Genomic DNA, 21,458 nt, shown 5'->3' with positions numbered 1-21,458 from the left:
CTCTCCCTCTGTTAACGAAAAATTCAGGAGATTAGGTAAGTGAGACTATGGCTGATAAAGAACTGTATTAAAAACTTGTGGCACGAATTTTATTCCGAGATTTACAACAAAAATGTTTCAACTAGTTAAAATGCCGCTTAATCTTGGGATATGAAACATTTACACGTATAACATAGGTAAATACAAGACGATGTGGACAATTCAGATATACAATTCAGTAGCTTGCATTGAACTGATAAAATTGATTCGTTTTTTTTTCTAATCATTTAGTGTTGTGTTTGCGACTTGGATAGGCCTGCTGTGCTTCTCAGAGAGGTGGATTCACTAATAAATTCATTAATTAGTTATTAAGACTCATTGGCTGATAAATGGAACAGCCGATCCTCTCTGAGCAGCCCATGTTCATTCGCTATATATCACTTCTATTACGATATTATAATTTAGGTACAATCTTAATTATTCAATATTAATGAGAATATTAATAATCATGTTTTATTTTGCTTGAATTAATTATAGATTGTAATCATAATTATTTTATAAAGATTCTTACACTAAGAATCGTCAGACATGAAGGAATTTTGGGATTTTAACTCCTCCAGTGTTTGAATTTGTTGACGGAGGAATAATATCCTAAAATAGCAAGCAAACAAACGAGATAATAAAAATTTAAGAATAATTGTTTTATGGCATTAAATGTGCTATAACATGTGATACTTACCTTTGTTCCTGTAACGTTGCCTGGATTTCTGTCAGCCTCACTATCGATCGTGCCGTCTTCAATTCTGCGGACACTCTCGTACACTGCAAACTGCCCATTGTATGTGCTTCTTCACTAAGTTTCTGTGCCTGCACATAAATATCAAAAATTTAAGAAATCATCTAATAACAGTAGGGACTATTATCTAAAAAATACAGAATTCTCACCTGTTTTTCGAGAATATCAGCAGGAAAAGCACGCACATGCTGCGTCAAGTCTTCCCGGTAATGATTAGCGAGAGATGGTGTTAAAGAAGGTGTTAAAGGAGGCTGTACTCTTGACAATGCCTGTAAACCTCCTGTATTACTCAAATTTCCAAGGGAGCCTAATGTACTGAGACTTTGCAAGGAGCTTAGACCTTGTACTCCGGAATTCGTTCCCCCAGGACTCGTCACTATTGAAATGAGGACAATACATATAATAAAATAATAAAAAGAAATCTTCAAAAATAATGCAAACAATATTAAAAGATATTCAATAATCTGAGATAATTTATTTTGACATATTGTGTTTCAGGAGTTAGATAATTTTTTCATTAACAGATTAGTTTGTTATATTATAGTATATTTTAGTTATGCGCTAAGATATATTTTTATAATTTTAATACTTTTACAATCTGCTCGTAAATTGATAAAAATAAAGATTACTTTACCACTTAGCTTAAGTAAACTACTTTACTTAAATTTTATTTTACCAAGCAGCTGTTTTTTAAATTCAGCTTGTTTTTTAGTATTATAAATCAATGGAAACTAAATGTATCACAAATAAATTTTGTAGTAAGAATCTATAACAGTTATAGTTTATAGCTGACATAAAATGTAAGCATTTATTTGAACTAAATTAACTATGTGATGGAAAATGATTTATATGTTATAAAAGAATACATTAAACATAAGAGCAAACAGTTATTTATTTGTAAAATAAGCATTCTCAAGCTTTATATAATAACAAATGGAAGACTTACACTTTCGCGCGTCGATACAATCCTGGGTTTCTGAATGTGTCGGAGTAGGTGGACCCTCGCTGGTAATATTGCCACTTGTATCAACTTTTAGTGGAACCATCACATCACTTCCAGTATTAGTTCGATCCCCACTAACAGACTGCTGCAATAAAAGACAAGCATATAACACTATGAGCACTATTCGCAATGTTTTAACACAAAAAGAGAAAACAGCTAACTAATCATCGTCTAAAAATCACCAAATATGCTTTCGATTACATATATTAACAAAATAGCAAAAAAATCATCATTGTGTTAATGGCTAAGTATTAATAATGGAATATGGAATTTTCACGATTACTCAAAGAATATGGTCAAATAATAATTTAACTTAGCAAATTGATAATAAAATCCTACATTTTGCATAATTTTAATTGAATTTTATTTTAACAGAAATAACTTATTTAATTATATATATTTATATTTAAGCATTTTAGAAAGATTAAAAACTTCTGAAAAATAATAGCTTGTCCCAAAATTTTTGTTAAAAGAAAATAAATCTCATGTTTGTCATGAGCTGATAATTTAGAAAGACATCCAGTGATTATTAGAGATATCTTTTTACAAGAATATTAAGAAAAATAGAAGAAAGTAAAATACTTTTTCCTATCGTGTCTTGCACAAATTGCTAATCATAAATATGAAATATGAAATAATAAAAAATATGAAATGACATTCATCTCGATAATACGATAATGTTCAAGTGATTCAAATATTTTCTTACTTGTCGGGATAGCAAGATAGCTGTTTGAATTGTCTGTAATGCCTTCTGTGGTGTGATGTCAGGTTGTTCTTTGTTGCCCGTAATTTGTGACAGTAGTCTTGGGAGATTGGCCAATGACACCGGTGGTCCCGGAGCGTTACTGCTTCCCTGTTGTTGCGTAGGGGAACTAAGTTTTCCGGTTGCCTGCGGTGTCGTTGACGATGGATGTGATGTTAACCGAGGTAACGCTAATGAGGACACAAAGATATCAGAAATTTACAAAGGTCGATGCATGTAAAAATGTTATAAATTAACATTAAAAGCAAGTTAAATCAAGTTCTACAAATTTCATTGTAAAATCAACAAAAACGATTATTACAATTTTTCAAAAATAATGTTTTATGACAAAATTATCGTAACTCATTAAATGTCATTTAAAAAATTTAAATTTAATAATTTCTATTTGAAACTTTTCTCTTCTAAAATTAATACTTTAAAAGAAATATGTTACGTTTCTGTATATGCTTCATCTTGCGTATGACGAACAAAGGGAAAACGTACCAGCGGCCAGGAGAACAGGGCCTTGTGGCAGTGGATCGTGAGCGCAGGACGATGTCAAAGGTTCCGAAGTGGGTGTAGAATCGCCTGGCGAAATATCCATATCTTGAGTTTGGCGTTCTACGCTAACTTCTTCTCTACATTCTCTAGATTCTCTTTCTCGTTCTCGTTCTCGTTCACGTTCTCGTTCTCGTTCTCTTTCCCGTTCCTTTTCTCGTTCCCTCTCCCTTGCGGAAACATCATCTCTGCTACTGCCACCACCGCTCGCGCTACATAAGCTCCAATATTCTCGTTTGTCAGACTGTCGCGACGATTTACCATCTCGCATACTGCTACTGCTATTTGATCGCGAGTTGGAATGTTTATCATGACCTGCCCAGAAAAATTTCAGATTTGGTAAAGTCTTATATATTTCACATAAGAAAAAAAGTTGTTTTTTTCCAATATCAAAAGATATTATTAATTATATAAGTAATATGTAATTTAATATAATAGTACACAAACGCAATATGCATTTTCTTGCTATTTTAGTTAATAAACAGAATAAGATAAGCTACAGGATATGTCAAGTTTCAAGATAGAAAAGATTATATATATAAACAAATGCATTTCATTCGTCAGTTGTTCATAGAGACTTTTCTGTAACGTAAATGTCTGTAAATAACTATAAATATCTAAACTAAACTATAAATATACAAATCAGAAAAGCCAAATTTGTTAATTCATATTTTTTTTACTTTGACAAGAATTTGTTTTATTTCATCATCCTTTTTTCATTCATTATATCAAGAGATACGGTAATGTCTCGCGCTAAGTACACGCGCAGCGCGAGACCGTCCCATGTATCTTTACGCGAGTCTAATATCTTACATCGTATTTTAATAATCATGAAAATTTATTATTAGACGTACTTGACCTAGAGGAATAGTCACTAGATTGGCGTTGACGATTATCTGTCCGACTGATCCACTCCCGTGGTTTTTCCCATTGAGAAACTTCCGTCTTGCAGTTGTAGTAATACTTCTTTCCTGACGAACTCATGTGTTCTGACCAATCGCCAAATCTGGCTGTCCGTTCCGTTGCACCTCCTCGCTCATCACCACGTTTATCCTAAACAGACTGTTCTAAAATTTCCGGAAACGATTGAATAGATGGGGAATATTTTCATTAATTCCAAGACTTGGTCGAAAAGTTGAAGTTATATTCGCCCATTTTCTTGAGGCTATTAAAATATTCAGTTACATACACATGTAGTTATTTAAAATTACAAATGTACAGAAACTTTCAGGATATATATAATGTTAATATATAATGTTCTGATCAATTAAAGTTCATAAATGTTAAATGTTAATTAAATGTGCTAATTTTGTTACTTGAATGAATGAATGTATAATGATTGAATGATATTATTTTATGTTTTACTTAGAATTTTGAATTTATAGCCAATATAAATGACTGCTGATTCCAGTGAATGTAATTATAATACACTGACCTGACAAGAATTGTGTGATGGTTTTCTCTGCGATGAAGATTCTCTTGATGAATTTGATGATAATTTTAAGGGATGTAAGATCTATAGAGATGTGAACAAATGTTATTATCATTATTATTATTATTGTACACATCCAAAAAAGTATATGCAATCTAAAAAAAGACATGCAATGCATATTAAATGCCTTTTTCAGTAAATTTGTAAATTTGTCGGACTGTAACTATAAAAAAAAATTATCTGACAGTTCACTTGCACGTTGGAATTTGTTTTTAATAAAACCAAACTTATCATGACTGCACATGCTTAAAAGAAATAAATATCTATTTTATATAATACTTGCAATTTATATTAAAAATATTTGAAATCTTCCCTAAATGGAAAATTTATAAGTTACTCTGCTCATTCTAGTTCAATACATTTTACTTTGATACAACTTAAAACAATACAATAAATAATAATAATAACATTTATGATTTCATGCATATCGTATATATGTAATAAGGGACAAATTTATATTTGATAAATAAAGATTCGTTATATATATGATAATGAACATTTAGAACTCTCTGAAAGATCATAACACATATAATTGACATAATCATATTCTTTTCATTATATTCAACAATCATTAAATTAGATATTTATGTTGAAAAGATACTCACCTCCCCACTACTCCTATCGTGGTTGGTCCTGTGTTCTGAATCCCTGCTCTCACGGCTTCTCTTGTCTTTTAGGGATCGTGCACAATCTACACATATGCAAGCAAGCATGTTACAGCTGAAAATGTTAAGAGACAATTCTGTTTTTATACTGAAGAAAGGAGAAGGAGATGAGAATCTAGATAAATAAAAGGACAGAATCGTATTACTTCTCTCACAGGCATTACCCATACGTTATACGTAACAATTTATAGATTAGGCTCAATAATGTTCACAGATATATGCTTCTCCTATCGGGCAATTGTCAAAATATAAAAGTTTGCTCTCTCTATGCGGAATGGGGAAGACGACAAACAAGAATTATTTACCGGAATACTTGTCCCTAGAGGAGGATAGTTTATAGTCTCTATTTTCTCTCTCCTTCTTGTAAAGAGGCTTGGATGTGTAATTCCGAGGGCTGTCCCGGTCCGTCCCCATGCCCATTCCCAAGCTGCCAGCTGGACTGTAAGAGTTACCATTTGGAGAGTCGCGCATACGTCCCTCGTAGCGATTGTCCGACGACGTGGTCGAGGAGGAATAGCCACCCTTAGAACTGCTGTACTTTGCGTTCTACAATCAGATCGTTAGCGATGTGTTTGTGCGTGTGTGCGTGACCACGAGAGATTGATATAAATAAATCAGATACATCAAGATTGCTTACTTTTCTCATTCTGAATATATAAGATCGTTATTAAAAATGTTATTAAATATTATAGGCTCGATAACCCGCTTGAGAATAACAGACTGTCTTGATCTAGTGGCCGTCTGCAAAAATGCACGTGTGAGAGCTGTATATATTGACTTGAATTGTCTCTAATGACATAGAAGGGAATTCAAAGGAGCTGTAAAATATCGAATATTGAAACAATGTTACGGTAAAAATGACTGTATAATTCTGTAAAAATCTCAGATTTCTCTATAGAATCGTCAGTGATCTTTCAGAAACACTAATCGTTCTTACCGTAACAATTTCTCGTGCCAATTATGTGCATATATCTATTTTTAAACTTAAGACAAATTCTTGTCGCTCATCTGAACATTCTTCATTCCAGTAAATACTTTATAACACGAATAACATTTCTCAATATTGTACCGCAAAGACAGACATGTTATGGTATATCCCAAATTTTCCCAAGTACAAAAAAAAAAAAACCTATCAAGCTACTCATCACATTTACAGTTATTTTCGACGAAATACAGAACGAGGTGACGCAAAAGGCGCAGAAACACGAAGAGGAAACGGGAATGAGGTCCTTACCGAGGGGTAGGATCCCAAATATTCTCGAGTACTACCTGCTAGAATAAATTATTGATTTTCTGAAAAGTGAGGTTATGTTTACAAGACCCCAGCAGGAAGCAATTTCGTATCGCGACGCGAAAATCGGGCGGTACCACGATTAATTGCCGTTCCGCTCATCTCGTGTGGACCGCGATTTGAGCACGGAACGTGTACATTTAATCGTTAATACCGCCCCCGGAGTAAACGATGGCTTCAAGAGAGAACAAACGTCACAGTCAATCAATGAGAGACACGGGGACAACTCTCTTAAGGACAACTCAAGCTAATTACGGTTACAAACATAGATTGATCTCTGCAAAGTACCTCGATTATTCGCATCGCGACGACGCGTCTAACGGACGGAACGTGCAAAGTATCATCAATGAACGAAATGTCACTTGTCAAAGCTGGGGATTCTTTTCGCCCGATCGAGGCTCGTCAAAGGCACCTTTACAAACGCGGCGGGCCAAGTCTTCCAGCGTAATAATTACAGCGAATTACCGACGATTGAGCCAATCGCGATCGTCCGACGACGACGTTGGCGCGCCTCTCGACCTGGACGAGATTCGAGTCCACCTTATGCCCGCGCGCCGACTGGGAGGAAAAAAAAAATCGGAGCGCGAAGGAACGCGATAATGACGACAAAGACGGGCCCGTGGGGGAGCGAGCGATCTCGCGGAAACCCAACGACGCGAACGCGATCGTCCGGATGCCGTCGAACGCGCATTATCGATTCCCGGGGCGATTCGCGACCGCGAGAGGTTCTGTCGAGTGGGGCAAAAAAAAAAAAGCGACGGCGCCCAGCCGAGAAACCGAATACGAACTTTGGAGCTTGTCCGCGCGGATGAGTGCTGTCACCGCGGGGTCCCGTGTCCTCCGCGCAAGAACCGGAGCGATCTCATCTCTCTTTCTCTCTCTCTCTCTCTGTCTGTATCTCCGTCCTCCTTCCCCCTGTCCTCGGACGTGTCGCGCGGGCAACGACGCGGAACCGCGGGCGAAAATAATGCTGCTCGAAGTAAAGGCGAAGACGAAGACGAAGGCGATGCCGATGGCGATGGCGAGAGCCAGACGACGTGAGGCTGCGAGAAACTATCACACGCACACACACCCCTCCCCCTTGCCCCTACCCTCTCCGTATCCTAGATCCACCAATCGTCTCGGTGGTGCGGCAGATATTTACCTGATAGGGATGGGCCTGGTGCTTTTCGAAGTACCTGGAATCATAAGACAACGGGCCGTGAGTGAGGGAGGTCGTCGCGCGGTGTCCGCCGCCGCCGCCGTCGCGGTCGTTTCCACGGGGAACTGCGCCCGAGCGGATCCCCATCGTGGAAAGCTGGTCGTGCCGCGGGACGTCGCGCGGCGGGTTTTGTGGCAGTGAGTGCTTGCGATGCGTGTGTACGGTCGAGCGGGTCGTACGGACGAATGGACGGATGTCGGGTGACGAGAGGTGAGAGGCGAGAGCTGGTTGCGGAGAGAGAGAGAGAGAGAGAGAGAAAGAGAGAGTGAGCGAGAGAGACGGTTAGCGAGAAGGAAAGAGGGAGACGGAGAGACAGAGAGAGATTGGCCGTGTGTCAGTATCGGGTATTTGACGGTAGAGCCCTACCCATCGCTGATCCTTTGCGGTTTCCTCGCATGCATTACCATCAATGCCAGTGTCTGTGGGAAATTCGCGGCCTCGGATGTTCCCTTTTCGGTCGGTTCAGTGTCATAAAAACAACATTAACGCTTATTTAGCAGTTAACTTTCTTTCTACCCGGACGCCATGTCACATACGTGCTCGGCCGCTGCCGGGCGACTCGTACGAAGCGCTCGTGCGACGGCGTGCGCGCGGCCCGATGGTGGGGGAGCTCCGGTCACGTCCAGGGACGTGATGGGGGCGATGGGGCACGAAGGTGCGCGGCGGATGCTGTTTAGTTCCATAAATGTGTACATATATATTTATATGTACGTAGGTACACGGTACATAGGTATATGTGTCGCGGCACTGTACCAAATCGTCAATCGCTCTCGGCGAACGCCAATTCGTTTTACGAACGCTACACAGGCGTCGAGATACGACGTGCCCGAGAGTTCTACGTGTAGCGACATATACGCGACGGATTCCCGTCGGTCCGTAATCTCGATGGGAAACGCGCGTCCCCCCGCGGGATTCGTGCGATCGTCAACGCGAGAGCCGCGCGAGTTTAATCGCGTCGAACCGTCGATCTTCCGCGGACATCGTTCCGGGGGAACGGCATTGCTTGGGCAGAATTAAATTTTGGGAGTAGCCTCTGTAATATCCGCACGCACCCTCGGCACCTCTACCGTCGCTGCAGTTACGTACAACGCGACGCGCGGCACGTCGTCGCGAAAATCGGCACGCACGCACCTGATGCGACGGCGGACGGCGGTGGGTAGCGGCGCCCGGCAGACGGTTCCGCGCAGGGCGTGCGCGCGCAACCTCGATACCTCGGCCCACGGCGGCGTTGCAGCAGGCGCGACGCGAAGAGGCGTCGAGCTTCGGCGGCGCGTCTGCGCAGCCGCAGCCGCGCGAGTGAAGAGAGCAGCCTCGCGGCGCGAGCGCCGTGAGAAGCCGCGAGGGTTGGCCGGTAGACGGCGCAGCGTCGTGACGCAGGGCAGACGCAGGCGGCCGAAACGACGCAACGGGAACGAGCGAAGCGTGTCATCGTCGTCGACAGCGATTAACGAGCACGAGCGCGCGTCCTGTCCTGCGCGTTTAACGGCCGCGAGTCTCGAGGACGTTTGCCAGCCCCCTCGGAAGATCGGATTTAGCTGCGCACGATGGACGCGACACGGGGCAACGGCCGTCGAGAGGCGCGACGAGAGTGCGCCCCGTCGTCGATCCTGACGCAACTCGGAAGAGGCACTCGGCCAGGAAGAAAAGTCGCTCAACCGGGAAGAGAGGCTACCGCATTGACGGGCCGCGACACGCCAAGAAGACGCGGGTCGTCGTCACGTCGCAAATCCCCGATAAACGCTGTAAGACACGAAAGATCACTCCTACTGTTCGAACGATTCGAGGATCGGTTCCTTCGTTTCCTGCTGCGAAAGAATGCGAGATCGCTGCACAGATTCTTTTACAGATAGCGGCAGATCGCGTGCCGCAACGATATTGATGCCCGTGCGTGCAACTGTTACGATATCTAGCGCCGGAGAATTGTTGACAGTCTCTTGCGTCAACTTCTTCAGATATATTTCGATCATTTACTGCTCTAGATTTGCAGTAATTTAACTCTTTCATCAGTTACCGTATAGCAGGAATTCATGTGACATATAACTACTGTTTGACCGTTTCAAATCTTTGGCTTGCATATTTTTTTATTATATTAATCTATATAATTAAAATCATTTACATATGTCATAAATATAGGTATGGAAAATTTATGATTATAGAATGACAGAACGGCAACTTTTAAATTTCTTTCTTTTGTACATATAACAAACAATAATTCGTAACTTTTTATTACAAATTTTTAACTAATTATAGTACTGTAAATAATTATATCTCACATCTCTCTCTTGTACAAAACGCCCATTGAACAAAGTATTATAAATCTCATTAAATTATAAATCGTGTCATGTATGTCACAAGTCCTTTTATAATTGCAGAGAATTTATGCCGTAAGTAGCAGATCTACAGAGGAAGATATCGTTATGGATACAAATTCTAGACGTAAAAGTAGAAAAAATACAAAGGCAAGTTCAAAAAATCAACAACGGGAAGATATCAAATCTGAAGATAACGACAAGATCAAAGAAGTTTTGCTATGGCCAACATTCGATGAAGACATACGTTTATGCACAGGAAGTAGAAAATATCAGCATCTCATACGATTGCTTTTGCTCTACACCGAGTAAGACTTATCATTTACATCGATTATCAAGATCAATTTCAACGTTCAATTACTAAATCTTTTTACAAGTAGAAATCTTACGTGTGTGTTGGCAGTTGAATGGAAGAGATATACGTGAAAAATATGTAACTTTATGATTGCCATATTTCAGGAAAGTTTGTTCTAGCGTAGCAAAGCCTTCTAACGTACAAGATGATTTAAAAAACCATATTAAGAAAATGTTAATATTCTTTCATTTGTATTGGCTTGATATAAAACAGGTATTATTAATCGTTTTGCCGTATTATAGAATTGAGTATAAATGTAGTGTAATTGTTAATTTATTACCTCTTCATTTTCTCTCTCTTTCTCTCTCAGGATATAGCTGATCATAGTCGATATTTAAATGAAATATCAGTTTTGTTAAATGTATATATAGACATGGAGTTAAAACCTTACATGGAAGAAAGAACTTCTAGTCACATTAAAGAGTTTTCTAAAATTGCTACAAAGATTCTTGCAGCATTGTACATATACTTAAGTAAGTTACGTGTTAATGAAAATTGATTGATTTATACGAGCTGGCCGTGCTGATAGCTTAATCTAATATTAAACTGTTTACAGATAACTCGGAAGAGCATATTTTCAGGGTATTACTTAAAATTAAACAGATGACAGAAAAACACAATGAAGTTTGGAATAACATATTTAAGTATGTAAATATTTTTTTAACACATGTTATAAATTTGTAAATGTCTCGTGAACGATATTGAGATAATACAAAATACATTCATTCTACACAGGGAGAGGTTTACTAAACTCAAAACGAAGATGACTTCTATAACCGATAACTCTAAGTCTTTGGATCAAACTTGTCTACAACCAGGAAAATCTGAAAAAACTGAAGTAATTGATTTAACTGGAGATGATGAAATAACCACTCCTTGCAAAGTAAAAAGAAAAAAGACTAAACAAAAATCGAAATGGTCAAGAGTCACGAAAAACAAACCAAGAAGCAAAAAGCATCTCTCGAAATATTCAACCAAGCTCGTGAATGCCGATGTTAAAGAATGTTCTAATAAAGACAACTGTCATATTAATCCTAAAAAAGATGTTACAAAGAATCAAATGAGTAATATCTGTCCGGAATTTGCGAAAGAGGATGAGAAACAACATAACTTGCATTGCTCGAAGTCACAAATGTTTGTCGATCAAAATATTAAAGAGAATATCAAAGTTACGAAAGAAAGTAAATTGTTGAAAGAAAGTAAATTAGAAAATTGTGTATCATCATATATGACAATAGGAAATGCAACTAGTTGTACACAAAATAAGGGAGCATTAATATCTCAGGAAGAAAGTGCCATGGAGACAATACCTTTATTCAATACGTGCCAAAACAATATTGCAGATCAGCATTCTTTCAAGCAAGAATTACCAACAAGCACGAATTGTAGCGCGATGCAGAAGTCGCACAAGTGTTGTAATACAATGCCTGTTGACGAGCACATTAATCACCTTATAATAAAGAAATTGAAGTCTATAAATGATCATAGTTCACAAATTACGGAAATTATAAAGCAGAAAGTATGTCATCAAGTTAATGAATGCCCGAATTGTTGTACAAAAATTGATTGTAAACCATTTATATTTACTAATGACATTACCGCGGCAAAAGCACAAGGGACTTTGCATAATACATTTAACAATGACGAAAACGATATCAAATTGGCCTGCGACAGCACGAATATAATTTACACACGAAGTGATCGCAATAAATGTATTTATGTTGTAAATCATTTCGATGAACATGTCATGACTGTGCATGAAAAGAGAGTGCAACGTCTAGATCAATCCAATGACGCGTGTACTGTTTCAACTACGTTTACCGAAGATCAAATTGTAAAACCACAATTGTCTAATCAATATGTCAATTTTGATAACATAAGAATGAATGATTACGACAATGCCGCCAAGTATTCTGAGGCTGCGATAAAGGAACAACAACAAAAAAGAATCGATTACGATTCGTCTATGTTAAACGATCGATTACATTCCTTAGAATCCTGCACATTTGGTATTAATTCTTTCGAGATTGGTTCAAATGCGGAAATAAATTACGATCTGAAAAGTTTCCCAAAAATAGAAGAAGCTGACGAGATAACGAAGACTGATTATGTAGATAACTTGGGGCACATCAATTTCTTAGATAATATCCAAAGTGAGACTCTTCTGGAAGATTCATTCCGGCAATTTTCTGAACCCCAAATCAATTACGACTATTTAACCAAAAAACCACTTATGTATACTGATAATGATACTATAGTAAAACCACAAGACACTTTGCACAATATATTTAATGCTGACGAAACACCTTATGATACAAATGTAATCTGTATGTTAAGCGATCACGATAAACGCATTTATCTTACAAATCATACTGGCGAGCACATTATGACTACAAGCGCTGAAAAGAAAATGCAACGTCCAAATAATTCTAATGACATATGTACTGTCTCAACCACGTTCACCGGAGATCAAATTGTAGAACCATCATTGGGCAGTCAGCACATCAGTTCCAATAACGTTCTCATGTATATTGAAAATACGATGGAAGAACAAGAAAGAAGCAATTGCGATACTTCAATGTTGAACGAACATTCCTCTGAACTTTGTACATTTGATATCGACTCGTTTGAAGTAGATTCAAAAGAAGCTAATGAAATGAAAACTGATTGTGCAAACGACTTTGAAATATCAGAAAATATCAGTTTCTTACATAATATCCAAATGGAAACTTTGGAACATATATTATCGAATGATACCACTAATTTCCTCCTGTGAAGCTATTTCCTGAAGCAGTCTCGGTTTGAATTAGACAATGTATATACAGATACATCTTTAAGCGAAAGAAAAAACGTCCTGTGCAATAATCAAAATGACGCTATTGATAGTAGTATAGACTTGGTAGCCTCTCATTTAAATAATGTTAATGACACCTTTCTACGATTGCCAGCAAAGTCTGATAAATCTGTCAGTAAATCGTAATAAATTTCATCACAATGCCAAATACTTCTGTTAACTAATTCAAATATCGCTCTTCTAAACAAGGAGCCATGGAATTTCGATACTCTTCCTGATAAATTAAATAACGATGCCTTAACTAAATGTTTTTATGTGTGCAAGAAAGAAAATGTTGAAGGCTTTTATAAGAGGATAGAGAACTAAACCAATTGTCAAATAAATTTTATATTCGAGAAAATTTTATCAAATTTGCTAACTTACTGAATATCATAAAGAAAAAATTATGTCTCAACATCGTATTGCACAAAATGTGTATTTCCGTCGTTGGAGAGATGATTCTGGCGGTCTTTGAATTAAGTTTCAAGTGAGATGATTAATTCGAAATATGATTGGTATATTTGTGAATGTCAGTAAATCGCAAGTTAACAGATGTAACAGATTATTTACTAAAGAAACTATGACGAAAGAAAATACAGTAACAAAATAAAGTGTTATAATGTTAACGAAAATAGTCATGTTGAAAAATCTCAAGAGATGAGCTACATCAAATTTCTAAAGAATTTTATATACTTCTGGATATATCCACTGAGATCTGCCGTCAAAAAATCGCTTAATATCGTAAAAGGAATATTCCGCTTGAACATCTTATGCAACTGTATAATATATAATTTTATTTTGAATGAATCTTAATAGCAACTTAAGACTAAATCACAATAATAATTATAATTGACCATAAGGTAACAAATATCATTAAGAAGACTGTCAGATGTATCAAATTACCTATCACTGAAGAAACATCAAGGAAGAAAGAAAAAGAATCGTATCTATAGTTTCGTCCCTTCCAAACGCTAACAAAATTGTCTATTCTGGATCAATACGGTATTCGAAAAAGAGTTCTCATTTGCTACAGTAAAAGGTAACTCAATATTTGAATTTATATTTCGATATTATATCATTTAAGATTATTGTTTATTATATTTATAAAATTTGTAAAACATCACGGAAGATATTACACATCAAGATATTATAATATCTCCGAAGATTATCATATTTCTATATCACAAAATTAGTTTAGATTGGAGATACAAATTAAAGAACAAATTAAATTTTACTTATACATAAAAAATAAGGAAATTTAATATTAAGAATTATCCTTTATGTAGAAAACAATATTCAATTGTATGTATAAAACTTTGGTGATATTTAAAATGTCATATTTGTATATAATGTTAACATATCTAAATCATCTGTTTGAAGATAATTAGAAATTGTGTAAGAAATTAATGCTTTTTTATTAACAATTAACGCATCATATATAATGCCTACACTTAATGATTTTTTTCATTCGATTTTCAGAGCTTATATATAAATATAGCTTAGCAGAACATGAAAAATAATACAATGGGTGAGTACAACATATTATACATTTATTGTGTAAAACCTCTCATTTCAAAACTTGGCTATTTCCATTATAATTAAGTTCTTAAGAAAAAAAAGACAAAATAAAATACGCACTTATCAACTTTTGCTGTAATCACGAAGATAAACGGTTTAGATGTACGAGAATATTTTTAGAAACGCAATGTATACATCTGACATACCTACAGTAAGAAAAATTTAAGACATGACGACTGGAAAACATTAATTTTGAAATAATAATGATTTTGTAATAGATATAATTTTCTTTATAGATATAATTAGTACTTGTTACTTCGATCTCCAAACCAATTCACTATTCGTTATTTTCATAAATAATAAATTGTTCTGGATAATCTTTTATTAGAGATGACAAGTTTTGTAATGAGATCTCGAATATATTATGGCCTTTTGCGATCCGATTTCCCTAGAATATGAATATTCTAATAAAATTATTCAAATTATTTTCATGTATGATGATTACATAAGAAAAGATATTTAAAAAATTGTATATATTTTACTTGATTTAAATAGCAATTAAAGGATATGTATTAACGAGTCTACTTACGATGTCATTTTCTTTACGTCTTGTTGGATTAGAACATTTGATATAAATATAGTAAGATTGGATCACAAAGGCCTAAATATAATAAAGAAATTATGTTTACCATTTGCATTTGTTTATTACAGCGTGAAGATTGTCGTTTATGATCCTTATGAAGAAATCGCCAATTTTTAACTACTTGCATAATGCGCGGAGTCTCGTAATTTGATGATTAAAATAAAAATTGGACAGTACTGAAATTCATTATCATCTTAAAAGGTTCCAAGTTGTTATAATACACAACGCGATGTAATTCGTACAGTTATTCAGACATAATCTGTAAGATTAGAAGTCTGTATAGAGAAACAGCTGTTTTAAGTTATGCTCCATTACGATTATAGATTATCGTACCATATGATCAAGAAGCACTTCTAATAGACTTTTTTTTTAGAAATATGTATTTTATGTATATATACATATTACGCACGTATATTACGTTATAGTTGCATTTAAACATTAAGTAAGTATATGAATAATGCGAAGTACGTGTTGAAAAGAGAAAGAGGAACTAATTAATAGTAATCTCATCTACCTTGGTAAAAGTTAAATTTCTGAGGTATATTTCCGAAGTTATTGTAGAAGTAGAGTTAATAAAAATAACTAGTAAAGAATTTTATTACATGGATTATTATATTTAAAGAAAATACAAAAAAGATATTTTACTCGAAATTTTAAATAAGGCTGAAATAATTAATGATGGTTATATTAATTATTAGAACTAATACTCCCTGAATATACCAGTACTGAATATAATCCACAGAAAATTCACAGTTTGAAAGCCACATACACATAAACACAACTAGAAATAATTTTCATATGTATAACTAGTGTATACTGTCTTTCCTGGTTTTTTTTTTTTTTTTAGCTTAATTTAATCATTAGCAAAATAATATATGACAGTAGATGAAACTGGGTCGCTAAATATTTTATTGTGCGCGTTTATTGCTACTTGGCAATAAAAAGATATTTACTCTCTTGTGTAATTTATTTTTACTGCACTTTTCTCTGACGTATAAAAATCTGAACCAAATCGTAATTTCTATGAAGTCTTTTGATTTAGCTATTATTTTAATTAAGTAATTCGAGATATATTTAGAGAAACAACCTTACAAATATTATTTTGTGCATAATTATTAAATGAAGTTTAACTTATTTTATCTAGTCGATGAGGTTGAATTCTTTATAGAAAGAAGAGTCCTATTTAGTATTGAGATGTTTAATCTGTTGTATATTTCTCTATCAATATCCAATGTAGAGACTGATTTTGTGGTACCTTATACTTTTTACAAGTAGATACAATCTTGGTAGAGAGACGTACTGTTACTGCTATTAGTATTAAACAGAGTGTTTTAAAGTTTGACGATGCTATCATAGATTATAATGTCAGAAAAATAATTGTTTAAATCTGCAAAAATGATTTTGCGTGAATAGATTCGATAAAGCAAGTTTATAAAATGCGGTAAATACTGCTTTATGTTCAATGAACCATGCAGAATCGTAATTTCGAAATTTGCTTTGTCTCACTAAAACTATTTGGTAGATGAAAGGTTATTTGTTATCGTGAGTCATGTAAAATTGATGAGTATGTTGCCTCGCATCTGACATCGTAACACAAAATGCTTAATAACGAGTCTTTAAGGATAGAGTTACATTCCTATTTTCTCATATACTTTATTTATTAAATCGTATTAATTTTTACAAAGTAAAAACCATATGGTAAGGGACAATGCTTGCCATGATGCTGTGAAAATAATTTATTTTAATGAATATTAAATAAACCATTTACGGTTCGAACTTGGCTCTTAGTAGCCTAATAATATTTTTTGCGTACTATACATATATTTTTTCCAATCTTAATAAACTGCGCGCCGGCTAACTTGTCAGACTTACAACACTGTTCCCGTTGGAGTAGTAACAACCCCTCCCTCCCCCCCTGAATAAATCGATTCGATTTAACTTATGACGCTAACCATCTGAATAATTGTAAAGAATTTATTATGGAAAATATTACCTCAGCCAGGGTTCGAACTTAGACCTCCCTCATTCCGTGGGTGTCGAATATGTGTAGTAGGTACACAAGAAATATTATTAGGCTGCTAAGATCCAAGCTCGGACCGTAAATAGCATATTTAATATTGATTGATTGTATATCATAACGGTCTTAATTTCTTATATTAAATTTCCTGAATAGTTAAAATGCGTTGGGTATAAATGTTCCTTTAAGACTTCGTACTTCTAGTGAGATAGAAACGACAAAACGTAACCGTATGTAAATGTTTGCAAAATAGATAGATAATAGCTATTTTAAATTGCATGTGTATAAGTTGCAGAAGAAAATATTTTATATCTCCAAAGTTGCATATTATAAGAGCATGTACACAAAATGACCATAAATTCGAGCACATGTTCCACACTCTGTGTAAATAGAGTGTGCATAGAAATTTATAACTATTCCGTTGTATACCTCGGATATTTTATATTTATTATAGAGAACCTCACTCCCCACTGAATGTGAATCACACTAAATTCTAAAAAAATATATGTATATACATATATATACATATATATATAAAATTTAATTTGAAAAAGTATAATTCGAAATTTACAGCCAGTAGATAGTAAATAAATGAATCTATTCTCTAGAATAAAGTTTATCCAAGAGGAGGGGAATATTCTTATTAGTTTTATCCTAAATGAATACAGTGCCCTGATAAACGTATATTTAAGAACCTGCATTCAAATATATATATATTTCAATATGGTACATTTCAGTATATTATCAAATAATCGTTACACATAAATAACAAATAAATACCAACTCTTACACAAGCAATAACATTGCTTCGTCACAGAATCAATGATATCCCATTTGGTGAAGATTTATTTTTTGGGAATAGTGCAATGGAAGCTTTAAAACTGTTTTCTTTATTGCATTATATTGTACATGTTTTTATTGAATGTACATGTCAGCGGTTTAAAACGTAATTCTAATCCTCTTCTGCAAATTTTATAGTAAAATGTTATTTATTTACAACTTCATCCTCTAGGCCTAAGAACACAGCTGTATCTTTTTTTCCGTCATCCTTATTATATACAAAATATTTATGTAATAAATACTGTATGTGTACTGTGTAAGGAACTTCTATCAAATTTGTTAAAAGAAGTCAGACCTGGTTATGCAGTTTGTATGCGTAGGAGTTTTGAAATAATATACAAATTTATCATATATCTATCAAATTATGCAAGTTATGTTATGTTATATATTTCTTTGTAAAATATCAATATGAAAGGCAGAATATGTTTAGATGATGCTTCCACACGGTTTTAAACCAAGTTTATTCGCTTGCCGCTCATACCGCGTAAAATATCTAAGTATGCAGTTAGATTAATAAAGATATAATGATATTTAGTCGAGTACTCTGTGAGTCATGTAATACATCTAATTTTATCGAATTCAAATCTTTATGTACGACCTATTAATATTTTTTACATGAAAGTGTTCAAAAATTCTCATGTATAAGTTCAATCATTGTATATATATGTAGATCTACGATAAATTATTAATCCATTTTCGATATTAATTGCGTTCTATGTGTAAAAAGATTGTATTGTGATAAGTTAATCCATGATGTACAACAATGCAGAGACTGAAAAAAAAAAAGAATAAAAGTTCAATTTTTAATACATTCGAGTTATTCATTTATTACGCGCAATTGTACAAAATCAATTCGAAAACTCAGTATTTAGTTCTGAAACATTTCGGTAATCTATGTAAAAAGAAATATGCTATTTTCATTAGAATGCAGAATTTGATATTCGTATATGCAAGATCGTTAAATTACTACTATCATTTTTAGAAGCATTTAATACATTTTCTCTCACTATGTATATTTAATTCGTAGATACTTGCTTTTTATTATTTAGCATATGATATAGAATATATGTGTATGAAAACCGATACTGAAATCTCATTAATCTTGTTTGCATGGAAAAATAATTGCAATATAACGGCGTAATAAATACATTTGATGTGACCAACGTATACCTAAAAATATATTTACAGATCTTGGACGATGTCATTATTAGCGTGTATAAAAACGCTTCACTAAAATTGAAAGGAAAAGTTGTGCTAATTAGATACACTTGTAAAATAAACTAGTGTCTGATGAAAGGAGGTGCCTGTAATTATATGTAAACTAACGAATATTATAAGCTTGCCGAGTATTTTTTTTTTTCGCTTTTACCCTGTTCAGAGGTGTACTATATTCTATTTTTAGTCAATAAGTATACATACTTATGTAAAATATAATGAACCCGATGCTGCAAGCATCAAAAGCATATTAATGTTTTACCCTGTTGAGAGTTTTTCTAACATTTCTATTCTTACTTCGTAGATAATAGCGATGAATCTATAGTTCCAGTGAGTATAATATAGAGAGAGGTAAATATATTAGTATTTTTTCATATGTGCAGTATATTTACCTCGATTTTATGCAGTCGACATTTTATGTAATGCACATAATGTACAAATATAGGTAAATACAGGTTTATTTATTATTATACGAAAAAGATGGTTCTACGCATACACAATACTGAATTTTTGATGAACACGAATTAATGAGGCATCTGATGTAAAGTACTTTACTATACTAACTTGATTAATGTTTAAGACGTCAGACTTTCCTTAATAAATGCTTTATGCGTACAATAATTTATTTATGATTAATGATCTATTTATATTCGATCCATATGTATGAAGACTTTTGGCAATTTTGATGAACTAATTATTTATAGCTATAGTAACTTATAAATTTATTTGTGTTAAACTTAAGCCTATCAGACTTATCGCATTGTAAATTAATAAATAAATAGTAATAATAAGAATCATTATCGGTAATGAAAAAGACGCGCCTTTCAGTCAAGTGTGGGAAATATAGTTTAAAATCTAATTCAAATAGTTGAAAATGAGGAAACAGTTAACGTAAGAGGTATATAGCAGTCTACAATTAAAAAAAATTCTCTAACTACAATCATTTTTACGAAGACGAACAAATGTATAACAATGACAAGTGTGACAGTGACAAGTAATCTATCGAGTAGACTACTTAACAAGGTACATTTCCTTTTTGTACAACAAAATGTTAGCTACAGCTTAGCTAATGATCACAGATGTGAGATCAGGTATATGGCACTGAAGTTATGCATTACATGAACCAAATCTATCTCGAAATAATTAAACGTAGTTAGGACATTCATATTAGAATAATATAGTGACGCTGACTGGTTCAGGTTTAACACAGGGACTACAATGTGACTTAATTTGTTCAGATCAGATACACATCATAACAAAAAAACAGTTTAATAGTAATAGATACTCTGAAATCATTAACATAAGATATAAATATTAAATTGAATGAGCACACATGAGCATTTTTTTTCATAAGAACCATTTAGAATATAATATACAGCATTTAAAAATTATATTGTTCTTAAAAATTTACCTCATAAAATTCATGTTATGTTAAATTTAATATAATTTAATTAAATGCCATATATTAATGTTAATCGGTTCTTAAAGTAAGATTCCAGACATATGAACTGAAATACTAAATAATTACATAGGAACAAGCTATACGATGCTTGCTAGTTGTAAAGCTTTTCTATCTTGGTAACTATCGATATCTAAATTGTGCATTTTTCCTTGCATGCCTCAGTTTCATTTTATTTATCAAGCTCGATTAGTCATTTTATTTTTTAGAATACGTAGCTCGTGTAGCCCTCGCGTAGCTCGCGTTTTGTAACGAAAGATGGACATTTGTATTACAAGAAAAATATATGGATTACTTTCAATTACGTAGCATACTATCTCTTCTTTCTTTTTCAACGGGACCTGAAGTTTCTTGTTATCGTACGAATCGGCTGACTCAACTACTCTACTTATTTTGATAGGTACCTGTATGTATATAAGTTTATATTAAACAATAGCTTTTTTTCTTGATATAATATAGGGCTGCATCTCTATATATAATAAGAGGACAGATTGTGGAAGAAATTAAACATTTCCAGTTTTTTATAATTGTACGGCAATACA

At 34.4% G+C, this 21,458-nt stretch overlaps 2 protein-coding genes across 14 annotated transcripts in view; one reads left to right on the top strand and one right to left on the bottom strand.

The window, feature by feature from the left end:
• Positions 1-74: 74 nt before the first annotated feature.
• Positions 75-21,458, bottom strand: part of Wcy (WW domain-containing adapter protein with coiled-coil wacky) — a 49,099-nt gene continuing 27,715 nt past the window's right edge. The window contains exons 1-13 of one of the 11 annotated variants that reach the window (XM_071784030.1): positions 8,094-8,616; positions 7,671-7,704; positions 5,873-5,976; positions 5,541-5,781; positions 5,176-5,261; positions 4,514-4,594; positions 3,933-4,131; positions 3,025-3,393; positions 2,485-2,711; positions 1,722-1,863; positions 925-1,151; positions 719-846; positions 75-630 (exon numbers count right to left, since the gene is read on the bottom strand). In XM_071784030.1, the coding sequence (XP_071640131.1) occupies positions 552-630; positions 719-846; positions 925-1,151; positions 1,722-1,863; positions 2,485-2,711; positions 3,025-3,393; positions 3,933-4,131; positions 4,514-4,594; positions 5,176-5,261; positions 5,541-5,781; positions 5,873-5,881 (1,788 nt within the window). In that variant the 5' untranslated portion in view covers positions 5,882-5,976; positions 7,671-7,704; positions 8,094-8,616 and the 3' untranslated portion in view covers positions 75-551. Of the gene's footprint in view, positions 631-718; positions 847-924; positions 1,152-1,721; positions 1,864-2,484; positions 2,712-3,024; positions 3,394-3,932; positions 4,132-4,513; positions 4,595-5,175; positions 5,291-5,540; positions 5,782-5,872; positions 5,977-6,469; positions 6,784-6,814; positions 6,960-7,314; positions 7,613-7,670; positions 7,921-8,093; positions 8,617-21,458 lie in introns of those variants that run through there. The other 10 variants (XM_071784027.1, XM_071784031.1, XM_071784026.1 and 7 more) reach the window with 10 other exon arrangements.
• LOC139816495 (uncharacterized) lies at positions 9,024-19,053 on the top strand. Of its 3 annotated transcripts, XM_071784021.1 has the most exons (7): positions 9,024-9,469; positions 10,100-10,604; positions 10,702-10,864; positions 10,948-11,035; positions 11,127-14,619; positions 14,704-14,752; positions 15,454-19,053. In XM_071784021.1, exons 2-5 carry the CDS (start codon positions 10,563-10,565, stop codon positions 13,165-13,167), a joined length of 2,334 nt encoding a protein of 777 aa, XP_071640122.1. In that variant the 5' UTR covers positions 9,024-9,469; positions 10,100-10,562; the 3' UTR covers positions 13,168-14,619; positions 14,704-14,752; positions 15,454-19,053. The 3 variants fall into 3 exon arrangements, with proteins under 3 accessions (XP_071640122.1, XP_071640123.1, XP_071640124.1); XM_071784022.1 differs by having other exon boundaries at positions 9,024-10,604; positions 11,127-14,263; XM_071784023.1 differs by having other exon boundaries at positions 9,024-10,864.

This window comes from Temnothorax longispinosus, chromosome 7 (assembly GCF_030848805.1).
Source record: "Temnothorax longispinosus isolate EJ_2023e chromosome 7, Tlon_JGU_v1, whole genome shotgun sequence".
In the NCBI taxonomy this organism is placed as follows: domain Eukaryota; kingdom Metazoa; phylum Arthropoda; class Insecta; order Hymenoptera; family Formicidae; genus Temnothorax; species Temnothorax longispinosus.
The sequence above is the reverse complement of the archived record's forward strand: the minus strand, read 5'-3'. Positions and strand labels throughout refer to the sequence as shown.